The sequence below is a fragment of the Pseudonaja textilis genome, chromosome 3 (assembly GCF_049901715.1).
Source record: "Pseudonaja textilis isolate UNSWEBS1 chromosome 3, rPseTex1.2, whole genome shotgun sequence".
Classification (NCBI taxonomy): Eukaryota; Metazoa; Chordata; class Lepidosauria; order Squamata; family Elapidae; genus Pseudonaja; species Pseudonaja textilis.
This window is the reverse complement of record NC_141992.1, coordinates 369,207-396,036: the sequence shown is the minus strand read 5'-3', so window position 1 is coordinate 396,036 and position 26,830 is coordinate 369,207. Positions and strand designations below refer to the sequence as shown.

The 26,830-nt window shown below is 59.6% G+C and overlaps 1 protein-coding gene across 1 annotated transcript in view; it reads left to right on the top strand.

Moving 5' to 3' along the window:
- SLC12A5 (solute carrier family 12 member 5) overlaps window positions 1-26,830 on the top strand; it is a 69,922-nt gene that overhangs the window by 30,562 nt on the left and 12,530 nt on the right. Inside the window, exons 2-12 of the mRNA XM_087928770.1 lie at window positions 15,991-16,085; window positions 16,304-16,435; window positions 16,737-16,883; window positions 17,702-17,756; window positions 18,440-18,575; window positions 20,970-21,233; window positions 23,982-24,193; window positions 24,475-24,642; window positions 25,086-25,184; window positions 25,515-25,572; window positions 25,849-26,023. Of these exons, the coding sequence (XP_087784896.1) occupies window positions 15,991-16,085; window positions 16,304-16,435; window positions 16,737-16,883; window positions 17,702-17,756; window positions 18,440-18,575; window positions 20,970-21,233; window positions 23,982-24,193; window positions 24,475-24,642; window positions 25,086-25,184; window positions 25,515-25,572; window positions 25,849-26,023 (1,541 nt within the window). The remainder of the gene's footprint in view (window positions 1-15,990; window positions 16,086-16,303; window positions 16,436-16,736; window positions 16,884-17,701; window positions 17,757-18,439; window positions 18,576-20,969; window positions 21,234-23,981; window positions 24,194-24,474; window positions 24,643-25,085; window positions 25,185-25,514; window positions 25,573-25,848; window positions 26,024-26,830) is intronic.

The window sequence follows — 26,830 nt, the reverse complement described above, 5'->3', positions numbered from 1 at the left end:
TTTCCTCGATGATGTCTCTCAACCTGCTCCTCCTGCTCCCCAAAGGGTCCCCTCCCCCGGTCACCCGTAACTGAGCCCCCTTCCCCCTCCACTGCTGGTCACCCGCTTCCTCCTCCTTCTTCTCTTCCTTTCCCCCTTCCCAGCCTCCAGGCCTCGTCCGGAGAGCCCGGTCTTCACTCCATGGGCTTGAAGGAGGAGGATTAGAGCTTTTATACCTCAAGTGACAACTGCGTGTTGGTTTATTCGGTGATCCACTTGTTCGTTTTCTTGTCTGCCATGATGTAAATGCTTCCTTTCAACCTGACTAAAATAAGACACGTTTTAAAGCCAAATGCCTGCATCTACGTCCTTTGGGGGTAAACAAGGTTGTGCAGACTGCAGGGAAAAAACAGTGCAGGGTAAACTCCTCCCCCCCGCCCCCCAAATTAAAGGCACGAGATAATGGAAAGGAAACCAGCTAAAACCTTTCCCTGCGTTTAAACCCTCCTTTGTCTCTGTGCGTTGAGATACGGCTGGCCTTCTCTTCTGCCCAGAGCGCCAGCCTCGGTCTCTTGCTCCGATGCCACGGCGTTTTTCCTTCTCTCCGTATTATGCAACCGCCTTCTCCCATCCTCGTTTCCGCACAATCCTTGGCTGACCTGCCTGCTTCGTCCGTCGCTGTTTTGCTCATCCTCCGCTGCGACTCTGGTTACCTTTTCCCCAGGCAGCTCCACGTCCTCTTCGGTCCACGTCATTCCCCTGCCTCCTTTTCCTACGGCCCTTCTGCCTTCCCTCCTTCCCTGCCTTCCCTCCTTCCCTGCCTTCCACGTGCCTTTGCGCCCGAGTGTCAGTCCTGATATTAATGCCAAGGTCCCTCTCCGGTTTGGAGCCTCCGCTCCCGCTGGCCTCCGCCGCTAATCCCCTCCGCCTTTCCTCAGAAACCATCGGATTAATCCCGCTTTCAGGTGTGCAGCCCTCCCGGTGCCATCCGCACGCGGGAATCGCCCAGTGGATCGCAAACAGGCCTTTTTCCTTGGGGATGCCCATCATCCGCAGCCGCCTCTCAAATTATTCCTGGGGTCTCCGAAGGGCTCGGTTGCTTTTCCGGCCTCCTCTCGCCTCTTTCCCACCCAGCCGCTCGTGCCGGAAGGCACCCTCCCCCTCCCTCCCCGAATCTCCCGTCGGTTCGGAGCCATTTCGGAACTCCCTTCAGACTCCTGTTTCTGGCCCTCCCGTTCTCCCCACTCGGTTGTGGGAAAGCTGCAACCGCCACCCACCGCCCTCGGGCTCCTTCCGACTTCGACACGCACCCATAGCAACCCACCAGTTCCCTCCTTCTGACGTAGGTTTTAGTCGTGGTTTTATTCTTAATCTGAACCTCCTCCTCCGCTTCCAAACCCGCCTGGCAACTCCGCTCCCCGAGAGCAGCCGACTCCGCTCGGATCGATTGTCCCTTTTGTCCCAGGCAGTTTATTGACAGGCATCTGGGCTGCTTCAAGTAGATCCTAATTAAATGTAGGCCCGCAGAGATGGAGAGTTAAAACTCAGCAACGCGATATCATTGACTGGAACAGCGGCATAACATGAAGTGGGTCCAAGGCAAGGCAACCCCGTTGTTCTCCTGTGTTTATCTCCTCTCGCTGCTTTTACTCTTCTGGGTAGTAGAGAGGACAGAGCAACCTCCTTCTCCCTTGGATAGCTGGCCTTACCTGGTGAACCTCCCTGGGTGCCGGGCTGCCTTTCAACCTGTGCCAGCTTCCTCAAGGAAGGAGTCCAGCTGCGAAGGAAGGGATCTCCCTCCCGGCCTTAGGCCTGTGATTTATAGGCCAGGAGGCCCATTAGGCAGCCCCCCCCTCCCCCAGCTGGGCAGGTTTACAGAGCCGGAAGAGGGACATTCATCACGGGCCCCAGTTCAGGCTTCAGTGGGTCTCGCTCCTTGCTTCTTTGCGGCCCTCCTGGACCTGGGAAAAGGGTCCAGGCACCGAGGAGCGGAAGGGCGTTGGGCACGTCCAGCGGGGGGGGGGGGGGGGGAACGCGGCTTAATCTTGGGCTGGGCAAGCGAGGAAGCCTTTGCGACCATGAGGATCTCGGCAGCCATAAATCCGACCGAGACAGAATCCTCCGAGTCCTTTTGAAGCTTCTGAAGAAATAGGTCACGCTTTCTGGAGACTGGCTGGTTTCATAAATAGACGCTGCCATAAAGGAGAGAAGAGCGTAGCTGCCGCTTCGCTTAGCCTGAGGAGCGTTCGCTATCAGCAGCGGCATCCGAGCGGAGCTGATGGTTCAAAGAATACTTCAGGATCAGTTAGCATCCTGGATCACAGCAGGTGTTTGTTTTTTGTTCGGTTTTTTTTTTCTGAACCTTGTTTACTTTGGAAACAACCACTCCGTCCAGGCGTTATCCACCTGAGAGTACGAGAAAATGCTCGGTATAAAACCATTTCCATATTTGTTCTTAATGACATCCATCCTGGAATGGTAGGTCAGTGAGATTATTGTCCGTTCGGGGTAAATTTAGAATTTTTATTCAGTACCTGGTTGTATCGAAGGCCTGTTTTTCCCCATAACAGAGGAAGGTTGAGGAGTCTCAGCCAAGAAAAAGACGGGGACCAGCTGGGAATCATCCAGGCTGTGGGCAGCCGTGGCCCTCACCAAACGGTTGGATGGCGTGTAATCGGCCTAGTGTCACCCAGGAGCTTCTGGGGCTGAGGAGGACCTACAGCCCAGGTCTTTACTCATGAAAGCCTCACTCCTTGGCCATGACGTCGGATGGGCTCCCGGTCAAGAGCGACAGTTAAAACGGCCAAGCCCGCCTCTTTCTTACCTGGCCAAAAGGAGGGGGGGGATCTGCCTTCAGTTGGGGTAGACCCTGAGCCCCACGTGCCACAGTTTGTGGAGACTACTGACAACCACATTGTGGAGTACGATGCAAACTTTACAAAGGGTTTAAGGCACTGAGGGGTTTTCAGTCTGTGGCCAGTAAGGAGGGAAGCTGAGAGGGGCTTATGGAAAGGGAGCTGTGTGGGCAGGAGGGAAGCCCCCCCCCACTAAGAAGGGGACCAACTCAATGGCAAGGGTGGGTGCCACGAAAATGCCCCCCCCCGGGTGGCTGAACACTTGCGCAACGGGAGGCCAGTTGCTGAGGACCCCGGTGGGAAGACGTCCCTGACCGTCAGAGGAGGAGGAAAGAAGAAGCCTCACCGGGTGACCTGGGTGGGAGGCCGTGGGAATCCGCATCAAAGCGGGAGAGTGGAGTTCTTCATGGGCCAAGTGTCATTGGACACCCAAGGAATTTGTCCTAGTGCAAATGCTCTCAGTGTGCATAAAAGAAAAGGTGCGTTCTCTCCAGAAGGGGAGAGGTGTGACTCAAGGGGAACTGGGAAGGAAGCGGCTGTTCCCGGAATGGATGGTCTGGAATGGGCCACTTAATTCAAATGATGACTTGATGGGCTGGCCATATTGGAAAGTCATTGCTAAATATTGCTCCGTCTTAATCCAATAAATGGTAAGTGTTGAAGTAATTCCCCGTTAGGAGAATGAACGCATACAGGGAGACGTATTTGAGAGTAGTGTTGGAATAATACAGAGCACACAGATACACTGTACGGTAAATGTAGGTTTTTACTTCCAGAAAGGTTTAAGCAAAGTCCAAAATAAGCAATCCAAAGTCATTCACAGGTTAAATCAGTCAGTTTTCAATCCAGGGATAATCCAGTAACAAAGTCCAGTGTCAAAAACAGTTCAGTATCAGACTTTCATCAAATCCAGAAATATCAGTCAATTAGAAGAAAAGGAGGAACAGCAATACTCTCCAACAGAAGGAAACAGAGATACTCTCACACTCTCTTCTGAGACTCAGACTAAGACTAAACAACCCAGGTTTCTGGCTCCATCTTATTATGGCCGTTTGAGTAATTGCACCCAATTGCAGTTTTTAGCATGCTCTTAAAGAGACAGTATTAAAATGTATCCTGGTTTATATATTTCCATCCCAAATAGCTGTTAGGTTACTTACATTCCTAACAATAGGGTCGCGTTTAATGGCCTCCGTCTCTTAAAGGGGCCGCAGCGTGTGCCAGGGGTGCAAACAGCTCTCTCTCACAACTGGCTCTGTGGCTTTCCCTGAGATCACACTCAGGCTGCTTTAAAGAGAGGCCAACAGATGTGCTTCAGGGCAGAATACTTCAGACCAGAAAGGCTGCATGGCCTCAACATCTGTCGGACTCAGTCTGTATCCTTGTCTTATTAGCCTTCGTTGTACCTGTGCCCCACACTGCATTCCTGCCAACAATGGCCAGACTGGTCAGCCTGCGTGCATTTTGGCCACTGCGCCACAAGCATAATGCAAAGCCCACCCGTCTGATTTTACTCCAGCCAGGATCGCCTCCAAAGACCCAGGTTGCAGGTCAGCGCACTGTTGCCTGCCTTCCTGTAACTCGGGTGAGACACGATCCAGATGGATGCGAGAAGGAAAAAGCAGCATCCACCGACAGGGCCAGATAAAGCGGGGAATAAAACGGATGAGCTTGAATTATGGAATGGGACTTGCAATGAAACGGCCTCAGAAGCTGCTTGCTGGATGTGGCCGATGTGGAGCACGAAGGCAGCAAAGCTTCAGGGTAATTGCCAAAAAAAAAATTGCTTAGCAAAGGGCCCAACCGTAGGTGAGGAGAGAGATCGGATGTGTGATGCCCCCCAGTACTTTCCTCTATTTATGGCCAAATGGGTCAGGGGGATTGGCGGTAAGCAACACAGGTGCACATGGAGCATCTGTCACACCTGTCCCAACCTGGGCCTCTATGGAAGGAAGACCCTCGACTCCTCCCTTTGGGCGAAAGGTATTCCTATATGGAGAGCCCAGTGGTTTTTATATCGATTATGCCGGGTGGTGGATTGAGACTGGGAACGTTCTGCAGCTAATGGTAGAATGTATGATGCAGCAAAGAATATGGATTTGAAAATTAACATATCAAAGACCCAGGTAATTACTGCTTGATGAGGAAAATTGGGCAAACAGTTGAGAGCTATGTGTAGATAGTGAATCACTAGAACAAGGAGGGAGAGAGAGAGAGAGAGAGAGTTGTATTATGGTTCAAGCTCTGGGCCAGAAATGGGGAGATGCTGGGTTCCAGTCCTGACACCTGCCTTAGACACAAGGCCGGCTGGGGGCCGGCCACTTTCTCTCAGCCCTGGGAAGGAGGAAATGGCAAACCACTTCCCAAAAACCTCGCCAAATGAGCTGCAGCCACCAGAATCGAGGCTGACATGAAGGCATTTAAAAGAAAAAAAAAGGCAAAGAAGAATGTCTGTCCTAAAGAGGAGAAATCGTTGAAGAATTTTACACACACACAAATACCGTTAGAGGATCCGTAGGTCATTTGTGGCCTGTTGCAAGGAGTGACTGACTTCTAAGAGGCCAAACGCCTGCGGGGAGATCGGGAGGGGGGGGCTCCCCCCTCCCACCCCTGAGTCACCAGTTTGGCAGCTGCTTCCCAGGTTTGGGCACAGACACCAAGGAACAGCCCCCCCCTCCTCCCCCCCCAATGCCTCCTACTGCTGACCCCGGCGGAAGTTTTCCTCTTGCCTCAAGCAGACGTTGACAGCAAAAATCAGGATTTAGCCTCTCCCCTCCGTCTGTGATTGAATTCCCAGGCAGTGACCGAAATGAAGGAGAATTAGATTTCAGGCCGATTGTTTCTTTCTCTCTCTCTCTTTTTTTTTTTTCTTTCTTTCTGTGTTTTGCATAAGAGGGAGGGAGGGAGGGAGCCTGGCTTTTGGGGGGGGGCTGCGGACATGTCTAGCGAATAACAACAACATTACACCAATGTCCGTCCTGCCTTCGGCGCCTTCAGGGCAGAAATATCCTGGGGTCGCTGGGACATAAAGGGTGAGGAGTGGGAGCCTGAGGGAGCTGGAACCGGGGGGGTGCTTGGAGGGGGAAACTCTGGTAATGCAGGAGGACGGGGGTTTGTGTGGGTGGGGGGAGGTGTCTTGTTTGGAGAATTCCCTGCCGGGACCGGCCTCGAGCACCACAGAGGACCCGCAGACTCTGCTGCACCCCGACTTCCCCGCCCCCCACAACCAGGGCCCCCAAGGGGCTGCAGGGCGGAGAAAGGCAGCCTCGCCAGCCAGGAGGGGAGCAATTTTGTCGCCTGGATTGGATTCCCACAGCCTCCCATCCCGATCAATGGCTCTGCCAGGCTCAAGGTTCGAAAGCTGCACTGCAATTACAAGGACAAAAACGTTCTCAAACACGAAAACAGCAGCCCCAGTGAACACGCGGAGAGAGCAGCCGAGATCCTCAGCCACTGGGCCATAAAGCCAGGAAAGGGACTGGGGGGCAGGGGGGGCTCGCCCATTCAGGGCCCCAGGCTGAGGAACAGAGCCAGGTTGGGGAAGAGCCCCTGGACTGCTGCCCGGAGTCCTTGGGTGGCTGGGCCTGCAGGGGGTCAGAGCCTGAGAGGAGGAGGAGGAGGAGGAGGAGGAGGAGTCCTTCCCCCTCCCCTGATGTCCACGGGGCGAGCGGGGCACCGTTTCCATTGCTAAGCAAGGCGGTTTCAAGCAAGTTAGGACCAATTTTGTGATCTTTTCTACTACAGTTGTTAGGCAAACCATTGCAGTTGTTAAGTGAATCACTTCATCATTAAGTGAATCTGAGTTCCCCCAGCGGCTTCGCTTGTTGGAGGCCGGCTGGGAAGGTCAGAAGTGGCGACCAGGTGAGCAGGAGGGCCTTGTTTCAGGTGCTGTTGTCACTTTGACAGTCGCTAAATGAACGGCCCATCGAATAATAGGCTTGGATGGGACCCTGGAGGTCTTCCAGTCCAGCCCCCGCCTCAAGCAGGTGACCCCCCCCATACCCGTGAGGGTGAACCTGTGCCACGCGTGCCGGAAGTGGCACGCAGAGCCATCCCGCTGGACACAGCAGCTCTTCTGGTTTCTGGTGCTCCCACACACACACACACCAGCTCCGGTGCTGACAAGGTTCACTGACACTGCCTCAGACCCCTGCAGACCCCGGGCTGCCCAGCCGCCTCTTCAAACCCTCCCGGGATGGAGCAGCCACAACGGCTGGAGGCCACTTCGGTTCCCCTGGTTCCTTGTCCTCCCGGTTGGGAAGTTCCTCCCCACTGAAGTTTCCCTCCGTTGCTTCCTGTCCTGCTTTCGGGGCTGTAGAGAACAGGTTGTCCCCCCTCTCTGTGGACTGTCCCCCGCCCCCCAGTCCTTCTTTCTCTAAAGTGGCCAAAATTCTTCCTTTGTTTGAGTCTCCAGGCCTCCGATCGTCTCAGTTGCTCTTCTCTCCACTTTTTTTCCCCCAAAGCCTCAACATCTTTTCTGTAATGTGGTGACTGAAGTGGATTGACCAAGATTGGTTGCAGGTTCTACCAGAGAGCCCCCCCACCCCCCAGTCACCCAGCAGCCCCCCTGATTCTGGCGAAGCTCAGTCCATTTCTTGGGCTGGGCTGTGGGGGCGGAATGGCTGAGTCTCCTCCTGGGTGCTGGGGGAAGCCCCCCCCTCCCCTCGGCTCTTGCCCCCCCCCGGATGCCAAGAAGCCATGAAGCCCCCAAGGCTGACATTCTAGCCGGGTGGGATCTTTCTGCTTCTGCCCCCCGAGCAACTGGGAGGGGGGCCATGGTTGCTTTCCCCACCGGGAGTCGTGGGGTTTTGGAGAGCAGGATCTCTTCTGTGGCCTATAGATATTTGGGGGGGGGGTCCCTGGGGGATTTATACTTGGGGAGAGCAAATGTGGGAGGTTACTCAACTCTTTGCTGCCTCTGCAGGGTGCAGAGCAAAGGTCAAGATTGTGTCTGGTCCCTGGAAAGCTGCTCAGATGCCCCCAGTTGGGGCCCTGAAGGAGGCTTCTCTGGGAGGGGGCTCCTGGCGGGCCTTATCCATCCTCCCCTGGGGTGGGACCCTCGGGGGGCCCTTCGGGTATTGTGGCCTGGGAGCAGGCTGAGTTTTGGCAAGGCGGTCCGAATGGAGGAATTTTGAACTGAGCCCAGGGGCATCCCGTGCAGCAGCCTCGGGCTGGGGGCTGTTAGGCCAACGGTCTGGGCACCAGGTTCTAGTCCAGCTGGAGCTTCTGCCTTCGTGGAGGGCATGGCAGGGTGGGGGTGATGGGGGCCTGGGATGCGGCGGCCCAGTGGTTAGAATGCAGTACTGCAGGCTACCTCTGCTGACTGCTATTTGGCAGTTCAATTCTCACTCCGCCTCCCCTCCCTTTGAGGTGGGTAAAAGGAGGGGGCAACAGGCTGGCTCTGTACACCGCTTAGAGAGGGATGTGAAGCACTGTGAAGCGGCATATAAGTCTAAGGGCTCCTGCTAGGGCTATGCTCCCTGATCTGGGCACAGGTGCCATCCCTGACTGGGGGAGGGCTGCCCCGCCCCTCCTCTTCTACCCCAAGGCGAGCTCCGTCCCCTCCAGCGCAGCTGCTGAGCCAGGATAGGCAGTGCCATCCTGGCAGAAATAAGGCTGCATTTTTTCCCATCCGGTCCGTGACTCTTCCAGATTCCAGCTCAGGATTTCCACAGCATCCCCACTCTGGCTCAGGAGGGCAATATATCATTGGGTGGCGTCAGCCAATTCACTGGCACCCCAAAGCGGCAGGTGGCCTTACCCTGCCATTCACAGTGGGGGGGTGGGGGGTGGACTGAGCCCTGGACGCCTCCACTGTGGAAGAGTCCAGGGCTCATTGACATCACCCCCACCCTTGGCTACTGACCGGAGACAAGGAGGGGCCGAACCATCCGGCCTATGTCCAGAAGGCTAAAAGCTGGAGCCATCTGCAGCAGGGGACCCCAACCGTGGCAACTTTAAGACTTGTGGACTACAACTCCCAGAATTTCTCAGCCAGCATGGGAGTTGAAGTCCACACCACGACCCTTCAAGTTGCCACGGTTGCGGACCCCTAACATACAACATTTTATTTATTTTATTTATTTATTTTATTTTTCAGTCGCTTACAAGATAATAGGTATAAGTATAAGAATACATGAAATGGATAAGAATGGGGACAATAGGACAGGGTCGGGAGGCACCGTGGTGCCCTTATGGGCGCCCCTTCCAGACCTCTTAGGAATGGGGTGAGGTCAACAGTGGCTAGTTGGAGGTTAAAGGAGTCGGGGTTAGGGGGTGTAACTACAGAGTCAGGTAGTGCATTTACATGCAGGGTAAAGACAGCAGCGGCCACTCTAGGACAGAGAGGCAGAAACTAGCAGAGAAGATCTATAAACGCTAACCAGCAGTCGGAAGACATGGGGGACCTGCCTTAATCCCACCGTGCACATGGGCGGCCTCAGCCACAGAGCAGGAGCCATGCTTTGCAGCAGCCAGCAGCCCGATAAACAAAGATTAACACCAGACAAACAAACAGACAACAGTAATCAAGGAATCGGCAAGGAGAAAACGAGATCCCCACCCACACGATATATACAGGGCAAGCGACTGTATATAGACTGGGGGAGAGAACCCCCCACTCCCTCACTGAGGGTGTGACCTGGTTTGGGTAGAGGCAAACTGTCCGAGTAGATTCCTGAACGGGAATAGGGCTTCGTACCAAGGGCACCAATGAGAGATGAGTTGGGTGCAGAAACCCACTTTGAGACTCCTCTGTTCTGTGCTCAGCTCTAAAGGGAAAGAGAAACTAACTTGCTTGCTTGCTGGAACCGAGTTCTGCTCTCAGCTGCTGCTGCTGTGTGTGTGTTCTTGCTTATGTTACCTTGAAAGAATCTGCTAATGGTATGGTAAACTTTACTTCATTGATTATGTTTATAAAGAAGTGGGTGATCCTGCTGAAGCAATCGTGTTTTCTGCTGCAAACTCTAACACAACCCACTGAAAGGCTGAGAGGGCACCAAGGGCTCCACCGCTCAGCCCTGAGGGACAGAGGTTGCCTTCTATAAGAAATAGGCTTGGAAAAAGTGGCCATCCAGCGCCGAACCTAACTGCCCAAATGGGGAGGGGGTCCTTGTGGGAGACCTCCGTGTCTCTATGACCATAGAGCTATTCTTTCTCAGAGTGGTTTACGAGTAAAGCTGACTCGCTTGGAACATGGTTGGATGCTCTGGGTCTGGTGGCAGAGCGGAAACTTGCTGAGCTGGTGCCGGGCACCCTGGCCAACTGTGCCATTTGTCACTGGAGGCCGGTGAAGCAGAGCCTCCGAGAGGAGGATGCCGGGGTGGATTAGCAGCAGCCCAGAGAGCGTCTCGGGGGCCGCCTGAGAGGGCAGCTTCAGCAGGTTGGCCAGGAGGGGCCGGGAAAGCTGCTGGGCTGTGCCAGAGCCTTGTGGCAGGTCAACCTATCCAGCAGGAAGCCCCTCCAGGGGTTGGGAGGGGGGTGGCGGGGTGGCCCGGATTTGGGTTTGGATTTGACTATATGACGCCACCAGAAGGGGACATACAGCAGTTTGGGGTGCAATTCCATCCATGTGCAGGTGAAACCAGTTGCATCATCAGCGTAGGGACGGGGTGGTTGAGACATCATCATCTGTACTAGAAGTTGTGGGTGCTCCATCGCTTGTGGGGGGGGGAGCGGGGGGGCTTTGGGAAGAGGCTGGGCAGCCATTGATCTGAATTGGTCTAAGGTCTCCAGCTTGAGCAGAGCGGGTGGACTAGGAGACCTCCAAGGTCCCTCCCACCTCTGTTAAATTCTGTCTATCCCTACCCCAGACCCATCAAAGTCTCCTCCTGGGACAGGGGTCCCCAAACATGGCTACTGGCTGGAGAATTCTGGGAGCCGAAGTCCACAAGTCCTACAGTTGCCCTGTTTGAGGAGCCCTGTCCCAGGGCCTGGGAGCGGTTGGGCTCCCGAAGGAGTCAGCCGTACCATGGACGCCCCCAACTCAAAAGAGTGAATGAACAAATGAAGGGGGGTGAGCAATGGCTCCGGAGCCTCCGTTCATCGGGCGCTGCAGGGGGACGGGCAGGTCTGGGCTGGGGGAGAAGCCAGGGCCTCTGGTGGGCACCCAGGCGAGGTCAGGGAGGGGGAAGCAAGGGCTGCGAGGCTCAGCAGGAGGAGAGGAAGGGGAACTTCTCCCGTGGTCTGCACGGCGGTTGGGTGAGGAGGGGCCGGAGTTGCCCCCGAGGTCCTCGGGAGAAGGCAGAGAGCCTGCAGTGAAGCAGCGTCAGACCAATCCCAGAATGAATGGGGGGGGTCTACATGTCCCAGGATAACCTTGCAGTGTCCAGCCTGGCTCGGTCCCCGGGACCCCCCGAGGCTTTGCCTTCCGAGCTTTCGGACTGGTGCCAGGGCCCATCCTGCGGGAACGTCTCTCTGGCCAAGAGCCCAGAACAGCACCGACTCTGCTGAGCCCCAGCACCAGTCCGAAAGCTCAGAAGGCAAAGCCTCGGGGGGTCCCGGGGACCGAGCCAGGCTGGACCCGGCACATCTCGGAATATTCTTTCTCGGGAGACCAGCCTTCAGTGGCCTCCGTCATCAGCCCACCCGCTTTGGGCCGAATCCTGGAGGATAAGGGTGGGGGTGCTGGAGACCCTCTCGCCTAGCGCCCTTCCCAGTGCAGGGGTCTCCCACAATGGGGTCCCCGGCCAACAGCCTTGGTGGAGTGAAGGAGGAGCCACCGCTTCCCAGGCAGCCTGTCAAACCGTTAGCCAAATTTTCCTGGTCTGTAGCGAACTCTGCCTCCTCCTCATTCCAACCCACCGTTTCTTATTTTCCTTTTGGGATCCATTCTGAACATTTCTGCCCTGATTCCCCAGCTGCAGCCCTCCGGATCCTCACGGACAAAGATCCAGGCTCCACGGAATCTTCTTTCCCCCAGACCAGAGTTGGCCAACTTCTTCCTTCCTTCCGGGCTCCTGGGCATCCCAGTGGCTCTCCTCTGGACAGGCTTTCGCCCATCAGGGTCCTGTCTGAATGGGACGCTGCATGATCCTAGCTAAGGCTGGGCCACCGCAGGGTAGAGAGGAATGGTGGTTTCTTTTGAGCTTGACGTTGTTCCCTGCCTGGATCTGCCTTCCTTGCAGCTGCGTCATCCAAGGCTCCGAGGTCTCTTCCATCGGTATTTCTGCCTAGAATCGTCCCTCCCCTTCCGTACTCGGCCCTCTGATCACTCTTCCGCAAGTGTCGGCTTCTGCCCATTGTCCTACCTGGTCAAGAGCCTCTCCGCCACTAAGTGTGGCTCTCCCCAGTGTTCATCTCGTCATCTCTGAGTGTGATAACTATTATTATTTTTTGTGGAGGGTCTTTGGTGCTCTCTGAGCTTAGTGGTTTTCTTGCAGATATTTCATTACTTATCATCAGCACTGATGATGTTCCCTGGTTAGGCCATGAAACGTCTGCAGGAAAACAACAGAGGTCAGAGACCACAAACCCCCCACAATTGTCGTCTTCTTCTTCTTCCTCCTCCTCCTCCTTCCCTCCACAAACCCCACTCCTTTCTAGCACTGATGATGTTCCCTAGTTAGGCCACGAAACATCTACAGGAAAAGAACCAAAGTTAGAGTGCACAACCCACCCCCGTCAGTTCAACCCTGAGCTGTAAAGACTGTCCTCTACCACTTGTACTTTTTAACCCCTCTTGCTAGTGGCTTGTCAAAACGATGGTCATCGCAGGCGCCAATCGGAGCCAGGATGCCCTCGCAGCCTGATTTCTGCCCACCTCTGTACAGGACCCGTGTAAGGGCCGTGTTGTCCAGGCCACCCTTCCTTTTTTTCTTAATTAGAGCCTCGTGAAGATTTTGACCTATTTCGCTAAAGTCTAGATGTTTAGGCCCCCTGCGTTCCCCATGTCAACTAAAGGAGGCTGTTCTAACAAAAAATAAGTCCAGGTTTCTTTGCCATGGTTTATTTCTCAGGCTAAAGAGTTTTCTAAATGCTCACAAACTGACTCCTCCAACCTTGTCTCTGGTGTTTGTTGACGTCCGGCTGAGATGTCCGCAGCCACCCGGGTCCTCTTTTCCCATTTTTGAGGACAGGAAAACCCGTTCCCTTCTCCAGCCCTCTGGCCCCACTCCGGTGCTCTGTGAGTCTCCAGAGGTCACAGCCAGGAGCCCAGCGGGTGAGGCTGGCTGGCCCTCTCAAGACTGGCACGTGCAGCCGTCCTGTTCTGGGCACTCCAATCCTTCATGGTGCTAAATATTACAGCTAAGCTGGACACCCATCCGTCAGGACAGGGGGGCTGCGCATCCTGCCTTGCAGACCTTCTCAGGGATCCTTCCAGATCCTTCCAACTTTGCTTATCGGCCTATATTTCTCCAGGTGTCCTGGATGGAGGCAGGATTGGGCCAGGCTGCTGGCGTGTGGAGTTATCCAGTTGGAGCTCAAATGTTTGCCACAGGGAGTCAGTCAGGAAGGGCCTCCGGGAAGAAGCCATGGGGCTGTTTGGAGCAGAGGGCAGCCAAGCAGGGCAGCTCCCTTGGACCCAGCAGGGCATCCGGGAAAGGGGGACATTTGTTTTGCTTGTCAACTGGCTAGTACACGGTGTGGGTCTGTCGTTTTGATTTATGAAGCCTGGGTTTCGCTCAGTGTATGAAGCCGCCATCCCTGGCCGCCCACCGGCTGATGCCCACCAGGGCTCTCCGCAGCGTTTCTGCCCCTGGTGGCCTGCCGTGATTCCCAGGGGGCTGCAGGAGGGATCCTTGCTCCAGAGGCGAGACCATCCTTTCCTCGCCTGCCGTTGGCTTTTTCGTTCCATGGGCGTTTCTCCTTCCTAACCCTGAATCCCAGCAGCGATACTGGAGGCGACCGGGGGGGGGGCTTTGAGGGGCCGCTTGCATTTCTTTGCATGGAGGTTTCAGAGCGTCGGAATTCCTCGGCCATTCCCACCCACCGAAGTGCTGCAATCTGACTCGCCCAGGGTGCCCACAAACGTGGCCTGGGTGCCTCGTGACCAGGAGTGGCCTGTGCTGCATCACCCATGGGGATGGGGCAGGGGGCGAGGGCTCCCAATGATCTCTGGCCATCCATAGGCACTACTCTGTGTGTGTGTGTGTGTGTGTGTGTGTGTGTGTGTGTGTGTGTGCCTGCACAAGGGATGAGCCACGGACAGCAGCAACGTTGAAGGTTCTGGAGAGACGCCATCTTTCCTTTGGGTGACCCAAAGGGACCTCAGGCCGATCTTGGCCCCCGATGGACCCAAAGCAGCCTGGCTGCTCCTCTGTCCGGAGTCTGCCGGGAGCAGAAGGGCACCTGCTAGGCCACTGGGAGGGGAGGGGGAGCCTGTTACACACCTGAGCTGGCTGTAAAGCTCCCAGAGTCACCCCGGAGCCCTCTCCTCTCAATCCATCCACCCATCGGAATAGAGCTGGAAGGGAGCCTGAAGGTCTTCTAGTCCAACCCCTGCTGAACCCTCGACCATTTCAGACAAGTGGCTGTCCAGTCTCCTCCTCCTCCTCTCCTTCTGGCAAGCCGTTCCACTGGCTAACTGTTCTGACTTCGGAAGTTGCTTCTCTGCTGGATGTTTCTTGTCCGGCCTTCAGGGGCTCTGTGGGATTCTTGGGCCCTCTCTTCTAGGGGGCAGCCCCTCCAATATTGGCAGGCTGCCCCAGTCCTTCCTTTCTCTGGACTGGCCGTGCCCAGTTCCTGCGGTGACCGTTCTTCCTAGGTTTCGGTCTCCGGGCCTTTCATCCTTCCAGTTGCTCTTCTTTGCCCCGTTTCCAAAATCTCCCCATCCTTTCCGTCCTGGGGCGTCCCAGGCGGATGACACCAGAGCAGGCCAGCCCGGCCATTGTGCACACATGGCTCGGATGTCCTGGCCCTTCCTGCCCACCACTGGCCGCTCCCAGGGGTCCCCCACCCCGGAGTCAGCCCCCCCGGGTCTTCCTGCCTTTTCCTGCGAGAAAAAGTAGGAAGGAGGCCCTAAGCGGCAACTCGCTCTGCGAATCCTATCACTGGTGAAGGGGGCAGTAACAGACCTCCGAGCGTCACTACAGGTCTCCGCCTATCTTCTTGCGGGGGGGAGGGGGGGCATAGAAGCATTTCAGCGTTTGTCCCTTGGATACGAGGCAGGCCCCGTCTTCTGACCAGACCTCCTTCAAGCGCCTCCCCCCCACACCCCAGGGCGAGAGGAGGCCATTTGTGGGTCAGTGGGGCTGGAGGACACCTGTGTCTCTCTGGGTGTGGCTAACACCTTCCTCAACACACTAGTGTAGCTGGCAGGCTGGGCTGTGGAATGCGAACCTGGCCACTCTTCTGGGGTTAACCCAGGTTTGGATGTTAGGGCGTTGTGGGAAGCCTTCTGGAGACGGGGGGGGGGGCGCTTGGCTTCTCTGCCTCCTCTGAACATTGTGTAGTGTAGGGTCTTCAATCTTGCAAGGTTAAGACCTGCGGACTTCAACTCCCAGAATTCCCCACCCAGCTATCCTATGCTGCCTGGGGGATTCTGGGAGTTGAAGTCCACAGGTCTTAAAGTTGCTGAGGTTGGAGGCCCTGAGCTGCCGTCTTCTCCCCGCACAGCAACGCACCCTTTGTGGAAAGCTTCTTCCTGCTCCTAGGAGGGGCTTTGGGTGTCCCATGGCTCCAGAACTGGGGGGACACGGAGACCCGAATGCTTAGAACCGTTCCAGAGGTTGGGCACACACCTGTGGGGCAGGTGGCATCAAGGTAGTCCAGGCTTTCTCAGGTGGAGAGCCAGCGTCCGGGTCAAAATGACACACACTCTCCTTGGCAGGCAGGGAAGACCTGCTGATCCTGGGCACAAGGGCCGGTCAGCCAAGGGGCGCCAATCAAGCTGGACTTGATGGGCACCAGGATTCACGCCATGCCAGGCGCCCAACTCTTCTGTGAGAGCTCTAGATCCTCTCAGAGGGGCTCTGCTTCTCAGCCCCCCCCCTTGGCCAAAGCCTGCTGGGGCACCTGGGCAGGTTCTCTGGGTCAAGCCTGGGCTCACGCCTGGTCTGGGAAGGCCGGGTGGGCCCCTCCGGTAGGTGCGTCCTGGCAAAGGCCTGGCCTTCTGGGGGGCCTCCAGGGCTGCTGGCTGGGCTGGGCGAGGCTGGTGAAAGAAACGGGGGGGCAGCCGGGATGGCGGTTCTCAGCCCTTCTCTCTCTTTCCCTGCAGGCGATGGGAACCCCAAAGAAAGCAGCCCCTTCATCAACAGCACCGACCTGGAGAAGGGCAAGGACTACGAGGGGAAGAACATGGCGCTCTTTGAGGTCAGGAGGGGGGGCTGGAGTGGGGGGGCTGGCCTGCAGGAGCTTCATCCTCCCCCTCCTGAGTTGCCAGAGCAGCCCACCCTGGGCTCCACCAGGGCTGGGCGGGGGAAGCTTCGGCCGCAGGAACCCAGAGGATGGACGGGGCTGGCAGGCCAGAGGGGCAAGCCCTCCCCCCCCGAGCGGCCGCCAGCCCTCCCCTCCCTCTGCTTCCCCAACAGGAGGAGATGGACACCAGCCCCATGGTCTCCTCCCTGCTCAGCGGCCTGGCCAACTACACCAACCTGCCCCAGGGCAGCCGGGAGCACGAAGAGGCGGAGAACAATGAGGGGGCCAAGAAGAAGCCGGTCAAGGTGCGGGGCGGGGGGACGGGCAAACGGTCCCCACACAGTGGGTCCCATAGAGCAGCCAGCTAGGAGAGCCCCCTCGCCCACCCCCCCGGGGCAGATCTGGGCTGCCGCCGAGCGCGGCCTTCCCTCCTGTTCTGCACACTGCCCTCCAGTGGCGGTGTAGGGTAAGAGGCGCCCCGGCTTGTGGCTCCTCCCCCGTTGCCCGGGGATCCCGCAGGGCGGAGCCAGGAAGACACCTGCTAGGGGAGGGGAGGGAGCTCCCCCCCCTTTGGGCACAGCCTCAGGGCCCCCACTCCCCCTGCAGGCCACCCGGATGGGCACCTTCATGGGCGTCTACCTGCCCTGCCTGCAGAACATCTTTGGCGTCATCCTCTTCCTCCGCCTCACCTGGGTCGTGGGCATCTCAGGCATCCTGGAGTCCTTCTGCATGGTCCTCCTCTGCTGCTCCTGCGTGAGTGGGGCCCCTCTGGCCGTGGCGCCCGGCCGGGCAGGGGAGGGTCTGGCCAGAGGAGCCCCTCCTGACACAGCCCCAGAGCCAGTCTGGCCCAAGAAAAGACTCCTCACCCCGTCACCCGCCCCGTCCCCACTGGCCCACAGGGGTGCCAGCCTTTTGGGGGGGTGGGAGCACCCACGTTAGACCCGGGAGGGCAGCCAGGCTTGGGGGCACCTGGCTGGGCGGAGGAAGGCACAAGGAAACAGGTGGCCAATGGACCCAGCACCCTCCCCCAAGAGAGCCCCCTCCCTCTTGGGCAGCCAGAAGTAGCCGGCCAGGCCCGGCTGCCCAACCCAGGGCCCCAGAGGCAAATCCCAGCGGCCTCCAGGCGACCCCCCGCAGCCCTCAGCCTGCCCTCTGATTGTGGGGTGAAGCCCCAGCTGGCCGGCCAGCCAACTAGGGGGCCCTGGCAGAGGTGGGGCAGGCGCAGGCTGGGGCCAAGCTGGCTGGGGGGATCCTGCTCTGAAAGGTGGGGCTCCTGTGGGCTCTGGGCCCCTCCCAAGGACTCCCTGGGGTTTTCTGCTCCCCCCCCAGCGTGAAACCCCACCGGAAGCCCTGCAGTTGTAGGAGAGGCTAGCAAGCCCCCGCCCCTTGGCTGGAGAATTCATTCCAAAAATTGGGCCTCAGCCTCCCCACCCCACCTCTCCCCAATGCCTTCTGCCCCCTCCTCTCTGGGAACCAGCCAAATCGCTCACGCGCAGGACGGTCCCAGGGGCTGGTCGGAGCTGGCTTCCCGCTCCCTGCTGGGTCCCCACGGCTGCCCTCTCTTCCCACAGACCATGCTGACGGCCATCTCCATGAGTGCCATCGCCACCAACGGAGTGGTGCCAGGTGGGTAGCAGCGGGGCAGAGGGGGGGCTGCCTCCCGGGAAACCCTCCCCCGCAAAGGAAGGGACTGGGGGGGGCTGCCAGAAGCCGGGCGCAAACAAGGATCGGCCTGGCACAGGAGCACCCCTTCTTTGGGGGGGAAGGAGGCCGCCTGGGCCCTTCCACGTGTGACCTGCTCCCCCGTTGGCAGCATTAAGGGGGTGCAGAAAGTCAGGGCCCCTCTGAGGGTCCCACCTGATGGAGAGGGGGGTCCCGGGTGGAGGGGGGCAGCCCCAGGAGGGAGGAGTTTCCTTCTCTGGGGAGGGGTCCTTGCCTTCCCCCCTCCCTGCCACCTGGGGATGGCGGTGCACCCAGGCAGGGTGGGTTAGTGGCTCCAGGGGGGGGAGTGAATTTGCTTCTGAGACCTCCCCCTGCGGAGGGGTTGGGAGAGGGGTTTGCCATCTCTCACCCCCGGGGCGTTTCTGGCCAAAGTCTTCTTCCCCATGGGGTGAACTGGGCAAAAAGAAAGGGGGCGCCCCCTATTGGTCCCCACAGAGCCCCACAAGAGCCTTTGGTGCCCCTCCCCCGCAGAGGAGCAATGGGTGCCTTGAGGGGCTGGGGCAGCCAATGCCCTCCTCCCCGGGCAATACGGGGGTCACTCCAGCTGATGTTTTCCCCTCCCTCCCTCTCTCCCTCCCTCCCTCCAGCCGGCGGGTCCTACTACATGATCTCACGTTCGCTGGGCCCAGAGTTTGGAGGGGCCGTGGGACTCTGCTTTTACCTGGGCACCACCTTTGCAGGTGCCATGTACATCCTGGGTACCATAGAGATTCTGCTTGGTGAGTGTGGGGATGGGGGGGGGTGGGTGGGCAAGGCAGGGCAGGCGGAGACACCACCAGGGAAGGCCCTGGCCTCTGGAGACAAGAGGAGAAGGTGGGGGCTGCCCTGGGCGCCCCTGGAGCTGCCAGGGAGAGGCTGGGCAGGGCGCTGGCATGCAAACATTTGCCCCGCGGCTGCCAAGGAAGCGGAGGGAGGGAGGGAGGGAGCCAACTCCCGTCCTGGAGGCTGCGAGGTTCACCCCACAGAGCTGACTCCCTCCCCAGGTGGGCCGCTTCGGGGCTGCCTGCAGTGACCCAGAGCTGGCCTTGCTGGGCCCATTCAGCCAGCGCCTGGGGAGCCCCGGAGTGCTTCTGCTGGAGCGAGTTCTGCCAGCGAAAGGACTGAGTGGGCCGCAGCTCTCGGCACCTCCGGAGCTGTGAGGGGGAGCCAGGGACCCTCCGCACCGTCTCGTGGGCCCCTCCTCCGTGCGAGGATTCCCCCAGCAGGGGGTGGCAGGAAGGGGGCGGGGTCTCTGGATCCGCCCCTCCTTCAAGCCCCAGCCTTACGGGGGGGCTTTAGCCCGGTGGGGTGGGAGATCATTCCCCCCCCCCCGTTGTGGATCCCCAATGCTTCTCCTCAGGGAAACGGGCCAAATGGCAGAGCTGGCTCAGGATTGCAGCCAGCCGGTCCCAGACGTTACCCACGTCCGTAATTGGAGAGCCGAGAAAAGCTCCGGCCTCCCCAGGTGCCCCCCTCCCTCAGCCCCCTCCTTCTCGGCGTAGGGGAGAGGCAAGCCACTGGCCGCCCCTCCTGGCTCCCTGGCACTCTCGGCCCTGCCGGGCTCCCTGGGGCATCCCCAGGCGGGCTTAGCCGAAAGAGCTGAACTCGGGCGAACCTGAGGGGGCCGGTCTCGGAGCTGCGGCCACCCGAACCAGGCCGGGCCGGGCCAGGCGGAGCCGGTGAGGCCCTTGAGCTCAGGGCTTCAGGCTGGACACAGCCAGTGGGCCTCTCAGCCTCCCCCCCACCTCCATCTCTACAGCAAGCGGGCACAATCTCTAATCTCTACGGGCTGCCAGGATGGGAGAAGCCATCTTATCCCCCCTTAATAAGAAGGGGACCCCAGAGAGGAGCCGAATCGGGGATCTATAAAGGGACAAGAAGCCAAATATCCGACTTCAATTCCCTTTTTCACCCCTTTGAAGTGGCCTCCCTCCCTCCCCCCCTCCCTCCCTTGTGAAAGTCCAGGAAACAGGAAGCACTCACAGGGGGGGGCGCTTGGCTGCTTCTGGGACAGAGGGGGGGTTTCTGCCAAGCCCGTCTGCTGCTCCCCAGGATTCCTTTGCGGACCCCTCCTGGCTCAGGGTGCTCAGCAGCCGCGCAAAGCCTTGCGTGGCGGGAGGGGGGCTTCTGCATGTAGTGTAACCTTCCCTCTCCGCCCCGAGAGATCCAGGGGCCCTTCAGATGGGGCCCCTCGCTGGAGGAAGGGCCCAAGCCCCACCGCTCCTCCCAAGAGGGCAGAGATCTTGCAGGCTTTAGGGCGACCCCTTCGCCTTCTTTTCCCTCTAATGGCCCGTGGAGGCTTTCCCTGAGCAAAGACCCCCTCCTGGAGCTGCCCCCCAGACTCCCCCCAGCCACATGTCCCCTTGGGCAGGCCTCCTCGGTGGAGGGGCTGAGCCACAGAACCCCAGTTGGACCTCAGAGCCCTCCCAGCTAGTCCCTCTACAGGAAGCCCCCCCCCCCAGAGGGCTCTTCAAGGGCCGGGAGGGACCCCCGTCAGCAGAGGTACCTCCCTGCATAACCCTTGGCTGAGAGGGGATGGGGACTAGATGACCTCCGGGGTCCCTCCCAGCCCTTGGGTTCCAGGGTTCTAAGCCAGCCGTGGTTTGTCCCTCCAGAGTCCCCAAGAAGCCTGGCCACAGGGGCCGAGGGCGCCGCTGGGTAGCTCATGCAAGACCCCCACCCACCCAGGGAGGGCAGGGAGGCTCAGGAAGGACCGGCCTGGGGAGGGGGGGGCAGCAGCCTCTTCATCTCCTCCATCAAGGCAAACAAGAACAAGGAGGAGGAGGAGGAGGAGGAGGAGTTTGTGCCGGCCAGTGGCACCTGCTGCAAGAAGTCCCAGGATCCCCCGCGGGAGTCGGGTGGGAGAAGACAGACCTGGCTGCCTCAACCTGACATTTAATCCCCCCCAAAATAAACGCCCCACACTGAGCAAAGGGGGAGAAAGAGACACAGCCCCCCTCACCAAAGTGATGGGGAAATGGCCCTTTGGGGGCCACGAAGAGCCCCCCCACCTCCCCTGCTGGGGGGCCCTCGGGCTGAAGGCTGACCAGCCTCTGTGCTGGCTTGCAAGGGACCCGGGCAGCCTTGGGGGGAGCAGCTCCAAAGAGAAGGGCTGGAGACCCCCGAGACCCCCCTGAGCGCCGCTCCTGCCTCCCGCCAGGCCTACATCTTCCCCCCGATGGCCATCTTCAAGGCCGAGGACGCCAGTGGGGAAGCGGCCGCGCTGCTCAACAACATGCGGGTCTACGGCACGTGCGTCCTCACCTTCATGGCCACCGTCGTCTTCGTGGGCGTGAAGTACGTGAACAAGTTTGCCCTGGTCTTCCTGGGCTGCGTCATCCTCTCCATCCTGGCCATCTATGCGGGGGTCATCAAGTCCGCCTTCGACCCGCCCTCCTTCCCGTAAGTGCCTGGTGGGGGGGGCGGCTCTCGGGGCTCCTGGCGACAGTTCCTAAGGCTGGAGAAGGTGGGAGGGGGGCGGCTTGACCGGGGGACTCTGCCTCCACCAGCGTTGCCCACCGCCCGGCTTCCCTGCGACCCGGCAGGCGCCCCAGGGAAGGCCGGAGTGCCAGGGCCGAGCGCTGACGAGCCAACGGAAGGCCTGAGCCCAGCGACCAGCACCTGCAGCCGGCACCAAGGGCTGCAAAAACGCCTCCAGCTGCCTCCTGCCAGGTCCCGTCGTCCTTCTTCACCCTGTGGGGCTGAATAGGGCAGTGGTGCCCAGATGTGCTCGGAGGAACAGCTGCAGGGAAAGGAGTTCCGGCCTTCCCCAGAAGGGCGTTGGGGGGACTTGGCCTGTTAGGTGAAAGTGGGACTCTGGGCACCTTCAGCTCCCATTTGCACAAAGCAAAAGCCCCACCCAATCAGCAAACAGGAGGAAGGGCTACGCACATGCACACACACACACACACACACACACACACACACACACACACACCGTCCTGGGAAGTCCAGGGTGGGAGTGGGCTGGAGGGCCTCCTGACCATTACCAGACAGGCTCCCCCAGGGCTGCCTGGAAAGGGGGGCCAGGAACGGGGTGCAGGGCCGGCCCTCTGAGCCCTTTCCACGCTCGATGAGAACGGCAGGCGGGTATCTGAAGGTGGAAAGTCACGCAGACCCTGCCCTGTTTCTATGCCACAGGTGTGCAGGAAAAGGACGCAATGCAGACGAGGCAGCCGGAGGGTCTCCAGACAGGAAGGAAAGCGGGGTGGGCGGCCCCAGGAGTGTGCGGAGGGAGGCGCTCGGTGAAGTGTTGATGCGCCCAGAAGGCCAGGGGTGGGGGGAAACGGGGCAGAACCCCCCCCCCAAAGCCAGGAGGGGCTCCCCAGGAGAGCCAGCATCTGAGAGGGCGAGGGCCGGCTGAGACCGAAGGGAAGTGTGGAGCAGACCGGCCTTGGCGGGAAGAAAAGGTGGCAGGGAATTAGAGCACCAGGCGCCTCCGGTGAAGAGCATGGAGTTAAAAATAAAAGGGAGGGGGGAGAAATGGGGGCCTTCGTTGGGGATTCGGGGCGGGGGGGGGTGAGAGTGAAGCGATGGCCCTGATGGGAGCCAAAGTGACTGCTCCACTTCTGGGTGCCTAAGGGAAAACCAGAGGCTGCCACCAGTGGTGCCAGGAGGCTAAACAAGGCCAGAGAACGGTGGTGTAACTGGGGAAATGCTCCATTATGGATGCGCTCGGCTCTGGGAGGGAGGCGGAATTGGCAGGAGGCCCTTATTGCTCCCCTGCGCGAAGGGAAAATGGGTTGAAGGGTGAATTCGGGGTGGGTGCGGCAACCGCCGGGCCTGCGAAGGGGCTTCCCAGGGCCCACCCTGAGTGACTTCGAAAGACGACAGGGGGCAACTTTAGGGCAGGGAAGGTTGGGCTCCTGAGCGCCTCATTAAGCGGGGCAGCAACGGGGGATGGAAAGTTTCCCGCAAGCTGATTAGTTTTAGAAAAAGGCTGCAGCTCGACTCAGAAAATGCTAAACATGAATAATTCACAGCTGATTGCTGAATGGAAGTAAAATGGAGAGCGAAGACGGGATGCTTAGCTGGAGGTTCAACACCGAGTAAGAATCCCACAAGGATTGTGGTGCCCCAGTTTAATTTTTTACGAATGGGCACACAAGCAACCCGTGACACGAACGGACTCTTGATCAGGGATGCCCGCAGAGGGCCATTCTCTGCCGCCCACGGAGATCTTGAAGGTTTTGCCACAAACTCTGCGTTGCAGTGAGGATTATGGCTCTGAAAATCAGCTCATCGAGAGGAAGGCTGGTGTGTCTGGTGGGGAAATAGGAGCCAACAATTGCAACTTAGACGGCAATTGTGAAATCCTTGGGGGAGCAAATCAACGGGAGTGAGTGTGGTGGCATGTTTGTAAAGGATCAGAAGCGGATGGTGTGCGGGGGCTGCTTGGAAGGAGGCGCTCGTGGTCTGTGACGGGGAAGGAATTGTTGGTTCAATTGAACTGTGGCAAATGTTCCCGTGGCAAGTTTGGCTGCGGTGAGTTGCCCCGTTCTGGCACTGAGTGGGGCAGCAGTTTAGGAAGCTGCAGGAGAGGAGGAGGAGGAGGAGGAGGAGGAGGAGGAGGAGGAGGAGGAGGAAAGCTAGGTTTGGGTCAGATCCTGCCCAGGAGAGCGGGGAGAGGGAAGAGCCCTGTGCCGGGGGTGCCAGGATGCTGGCAGGAGCCAGAAGTGATGGAGAGCGGCGAAGGGATTCCCTCCCCTGGGTGCCCTCTTCCTCCTGCCTTTCACTTCAGCGCCCATTTACTTTGGGGGCTCCCTTGGCCCGAGAGGGGGCGGGGCAATGGGCAGCAACAGGGGCCCCACATTCTCCCAGAGGCTTCTCGGAGCCAGAGTGCCGTTGGGGCCTGGAGATTGCCACACCCGGCTTCCAGAGGAGTTGGAGAGAGGCGGGACGACCCAAAGGGATCCTGGCTGCCCCACTGAGCCACCTCTCCGCTGGGCTGTTTGGGGGGGGGCGGCAGAGAGCCCTCCTGGGAGCAGAAGCACCCCGGGGTTCTGGGTCCTCAGCTGGCTGCCTGGAAACGCCCTGTTGCAAAGGCTGTCCCTGCCTGAGATGGGGGGAAGGGAGGGGAAGGGGGCCACTTGCAGGGCGAATTTGAGGAGCCGGCCAAGAGCCCTCAGTTTCCCTTCGGCTTTTGGGCAGGATTTGCCTCTTGGGCAACCGGACGCTGTCCCGCCACGGCTTTGACGAGTGTACCAAGGTGGTCCAGGTGGGCAACGAGACGATGGGCTCTCAGCTGTGGGCTCTCTTCTGCTCCTCACGCTTCTTGAATGCCACCTGCGACGAGTATTTCAGCCAGAACAACGTCACAGAGATTCAGGGCATCCCCGGAGCAGCTTCTGGTCTCATCCAAGGTACCAGGAGCCCCGTACTGGGGGGGCAGAGAGACCCTCATGATTCACTGGGGGAAGAGCAGCTAGGCCCTCCCCTCGAGGGCAGCGGGGGAGAGCCGGCATCCACGGGGGTCTGGCTAGATCTGGTGGAGGATTTGGGGGACAGGATGTTCCACTTTAACCCCACAGCCGCCATCAGCCCGGGGGTCTCTCCTATTCTGGTGGGGGCAGAGGAAGGCGCAGGGAGGAGGGCCCCGGCAGGGGAGGATGGGTCCTGGAGCTGCAGCCTCCTCTCTCCTCAGTGAACCTCTGGAGCACCTACTTGCCGAAGGGCGTCTTCATCGAGCGGGCGGGGATGAGCTCCGTGTCCCCCACCGAGGGGGTGCCGGACATGGACCAGCCCTACGTCTTCAGCGACATGACCTCCTACTTCACCCTCCTGGTTGGCATCTACTTCCCTTCCGTCACCGGTGAGAGGCTCCCCCGGAAGGGCTGGGAACCCCTTTCCGGAGCGGAAATCCTGGCGCTTGGCCTCCAGCTCAAGGGGGAGGTCAGCCTGGTCAGCCTGGGGGGGGGGGCTCCTGGAAAGGTGGCTGGCGGAGGCTCTCCTGCTCCCCACAACGCCTGGAAGAGGAGCTCTCAGACTGCCCAGGTTGACGCCAGCCCTGCCAGGCAGCCCAGACGAGGAGCGCCAAGGCAAACCTTCCCTTCTTCCACTAGCCCAACTCTGGCCAGGAGTCCAGCAGCACCAGGCCTTGGTCGGTCTCCACACACACACACACACACACACACACACACGGCCAGCGGCCTTTCCCTCTGGTCCTTCGGCCGCCTCCTTCTCCCCCTGCCTAGATTGGGGGGGCGGAGGAGCCCCGGGGGAAGGCAGGCCTGAACCTCCAGCTTCCCTCCGCAGGGATCATGGCTGGATCCAACCGGTCTGGGGATCTCCGGGATGCGCAGAAGTCGATCCCCACGGGCACCATCCTCGCCATCGCTACCACCTCCGCTGTCTGTATCCTTGGCTGGCACGGGTGGGCTGCCGGGGGAAGGGTGCTGCCTCGAGAGCCCTTCCTTGGGGTTGCAGAGTGACGGGGCCCCTCCAGACAGGCTCCCCCAAAGGCCCCGTGGGGTGTGCACTGGACCCTAGGCCGGGCCCTGGCGCTGCAGGCAGACCCTCTCTTGGGGGGGCGGGGGGGCTGGGGGCTGCCAGCAAAGAAAGTGGCCCCGCGGGGAAGTTGGCCTTCCCTGGGCACCACTGAGTGGGTGTGGGAGGAGGGCCCTGGCCCCCTGGCACAGCTCCTCCTGCCTTCCTGCCCGCCTGACTTCCTTGATGCCCCTGCAGACATCAGCTCCGTGGTGCTCTTTGGCGCCTGCATTGAGGGCGTGGTGCTGAGAGACAAGTGAGTGCCCGGGACCCCCGTCCTCCTGCAAGCCCACCCTCCCCACTGCCTCCTGGGGGGAACCCAGCTCTGCCTCCAGCCTCCCCCCCCCCGGTCCAGGTGGCATGACCGGCTTTCGGGGCTAGGAGAGACTGGCAGGGGACACCTGGGCCTGGGACAGGTCCCCCGGTTGTGCGGGGGAAGCCTCCTCAGGCCAAGGCCAGCCCTGGGGGGCCCCTGGAGGCCAGGGCTCCCACCCGCGAGGGGCCCACCTTCAGCGCCCTTTTGCCCTTCCAGGTTCGGCGAGGCGGTCAGTGGCAACCTGGTGGTGGGCACACTGGCCTGGCCCTCCCCCTGGGTGATCGTCTTCGGCTCCTTCTTCTCCACCTGCGGAGCTGGGCTGCAGAGCCTCACGGGGGCCCCTCGCCTGCTGCAGGCCATCTCGCGGGACGGCATCGTGCCTTTCCTCCGGGTAGGTGGGGGGAGCAGGGGAGGGGGCGGGACCAGGGGGCCCTTCAGGACGAGCGAGCCTGGGACTCCCACAAAGGGAAAAAGGCGGCTCTGAGGTTTGTGCCCCAAAACTGCCTACTTGTTTTCCCCTTTCCTAGGTCCTTCCCCCCCCCCACCTGTTATCTCCCCGATGTCCAATTGGATTCAGGCTGATTGTTTTGGTTCTGGTGCTTGGCGGGCTCGGTGATGGTCCGCCTCCCATGCCGGCGGCCTTGGGGTCTGCAGACGATGTCTCTGGCAGGCCCCCCGGAGTGGTTTCCGCCTCTGATCTCCACACACACACACACGCACACGCATGCACACACACACACACACACCAGGGTTCATGGCAGTCGGGCAGCAGCAAAGCAGCCATGGGGCAAAGCAGGTTGGCAGCCCTGGCACATGTGCCTCCTCTTGGGATAGGCTGGGGGGTCATCCTGGGCATCTGGGCCACCGAGTCGAAGGGCCCCTCAGGGTCCCCCAGTGGGATAAGCTCCTGCCGTGACTCGGCAAGAGGGGCTGCTGCAGCCCCCCCCCCCCGTCCCATTGCCCAGAGTGTGCCTGGCCTGCCACGTTCTCTGGAGAGAGAGGAGCCGCTGGTTGATGCAAGGAGACATCCGTCCTCTCGCCCTTCGCACAGAGACACGCACACACTCAGCAGGGGGGGGGGAAATCTCACACACACACACACACACACTCTGCACTGACCAATGAGCATCTGGCTGCAATTGCTTTTCCTGCAAAGGAGCATTTTACAAAGGATGCATCCCTCGAAGCCGCTCTAGAA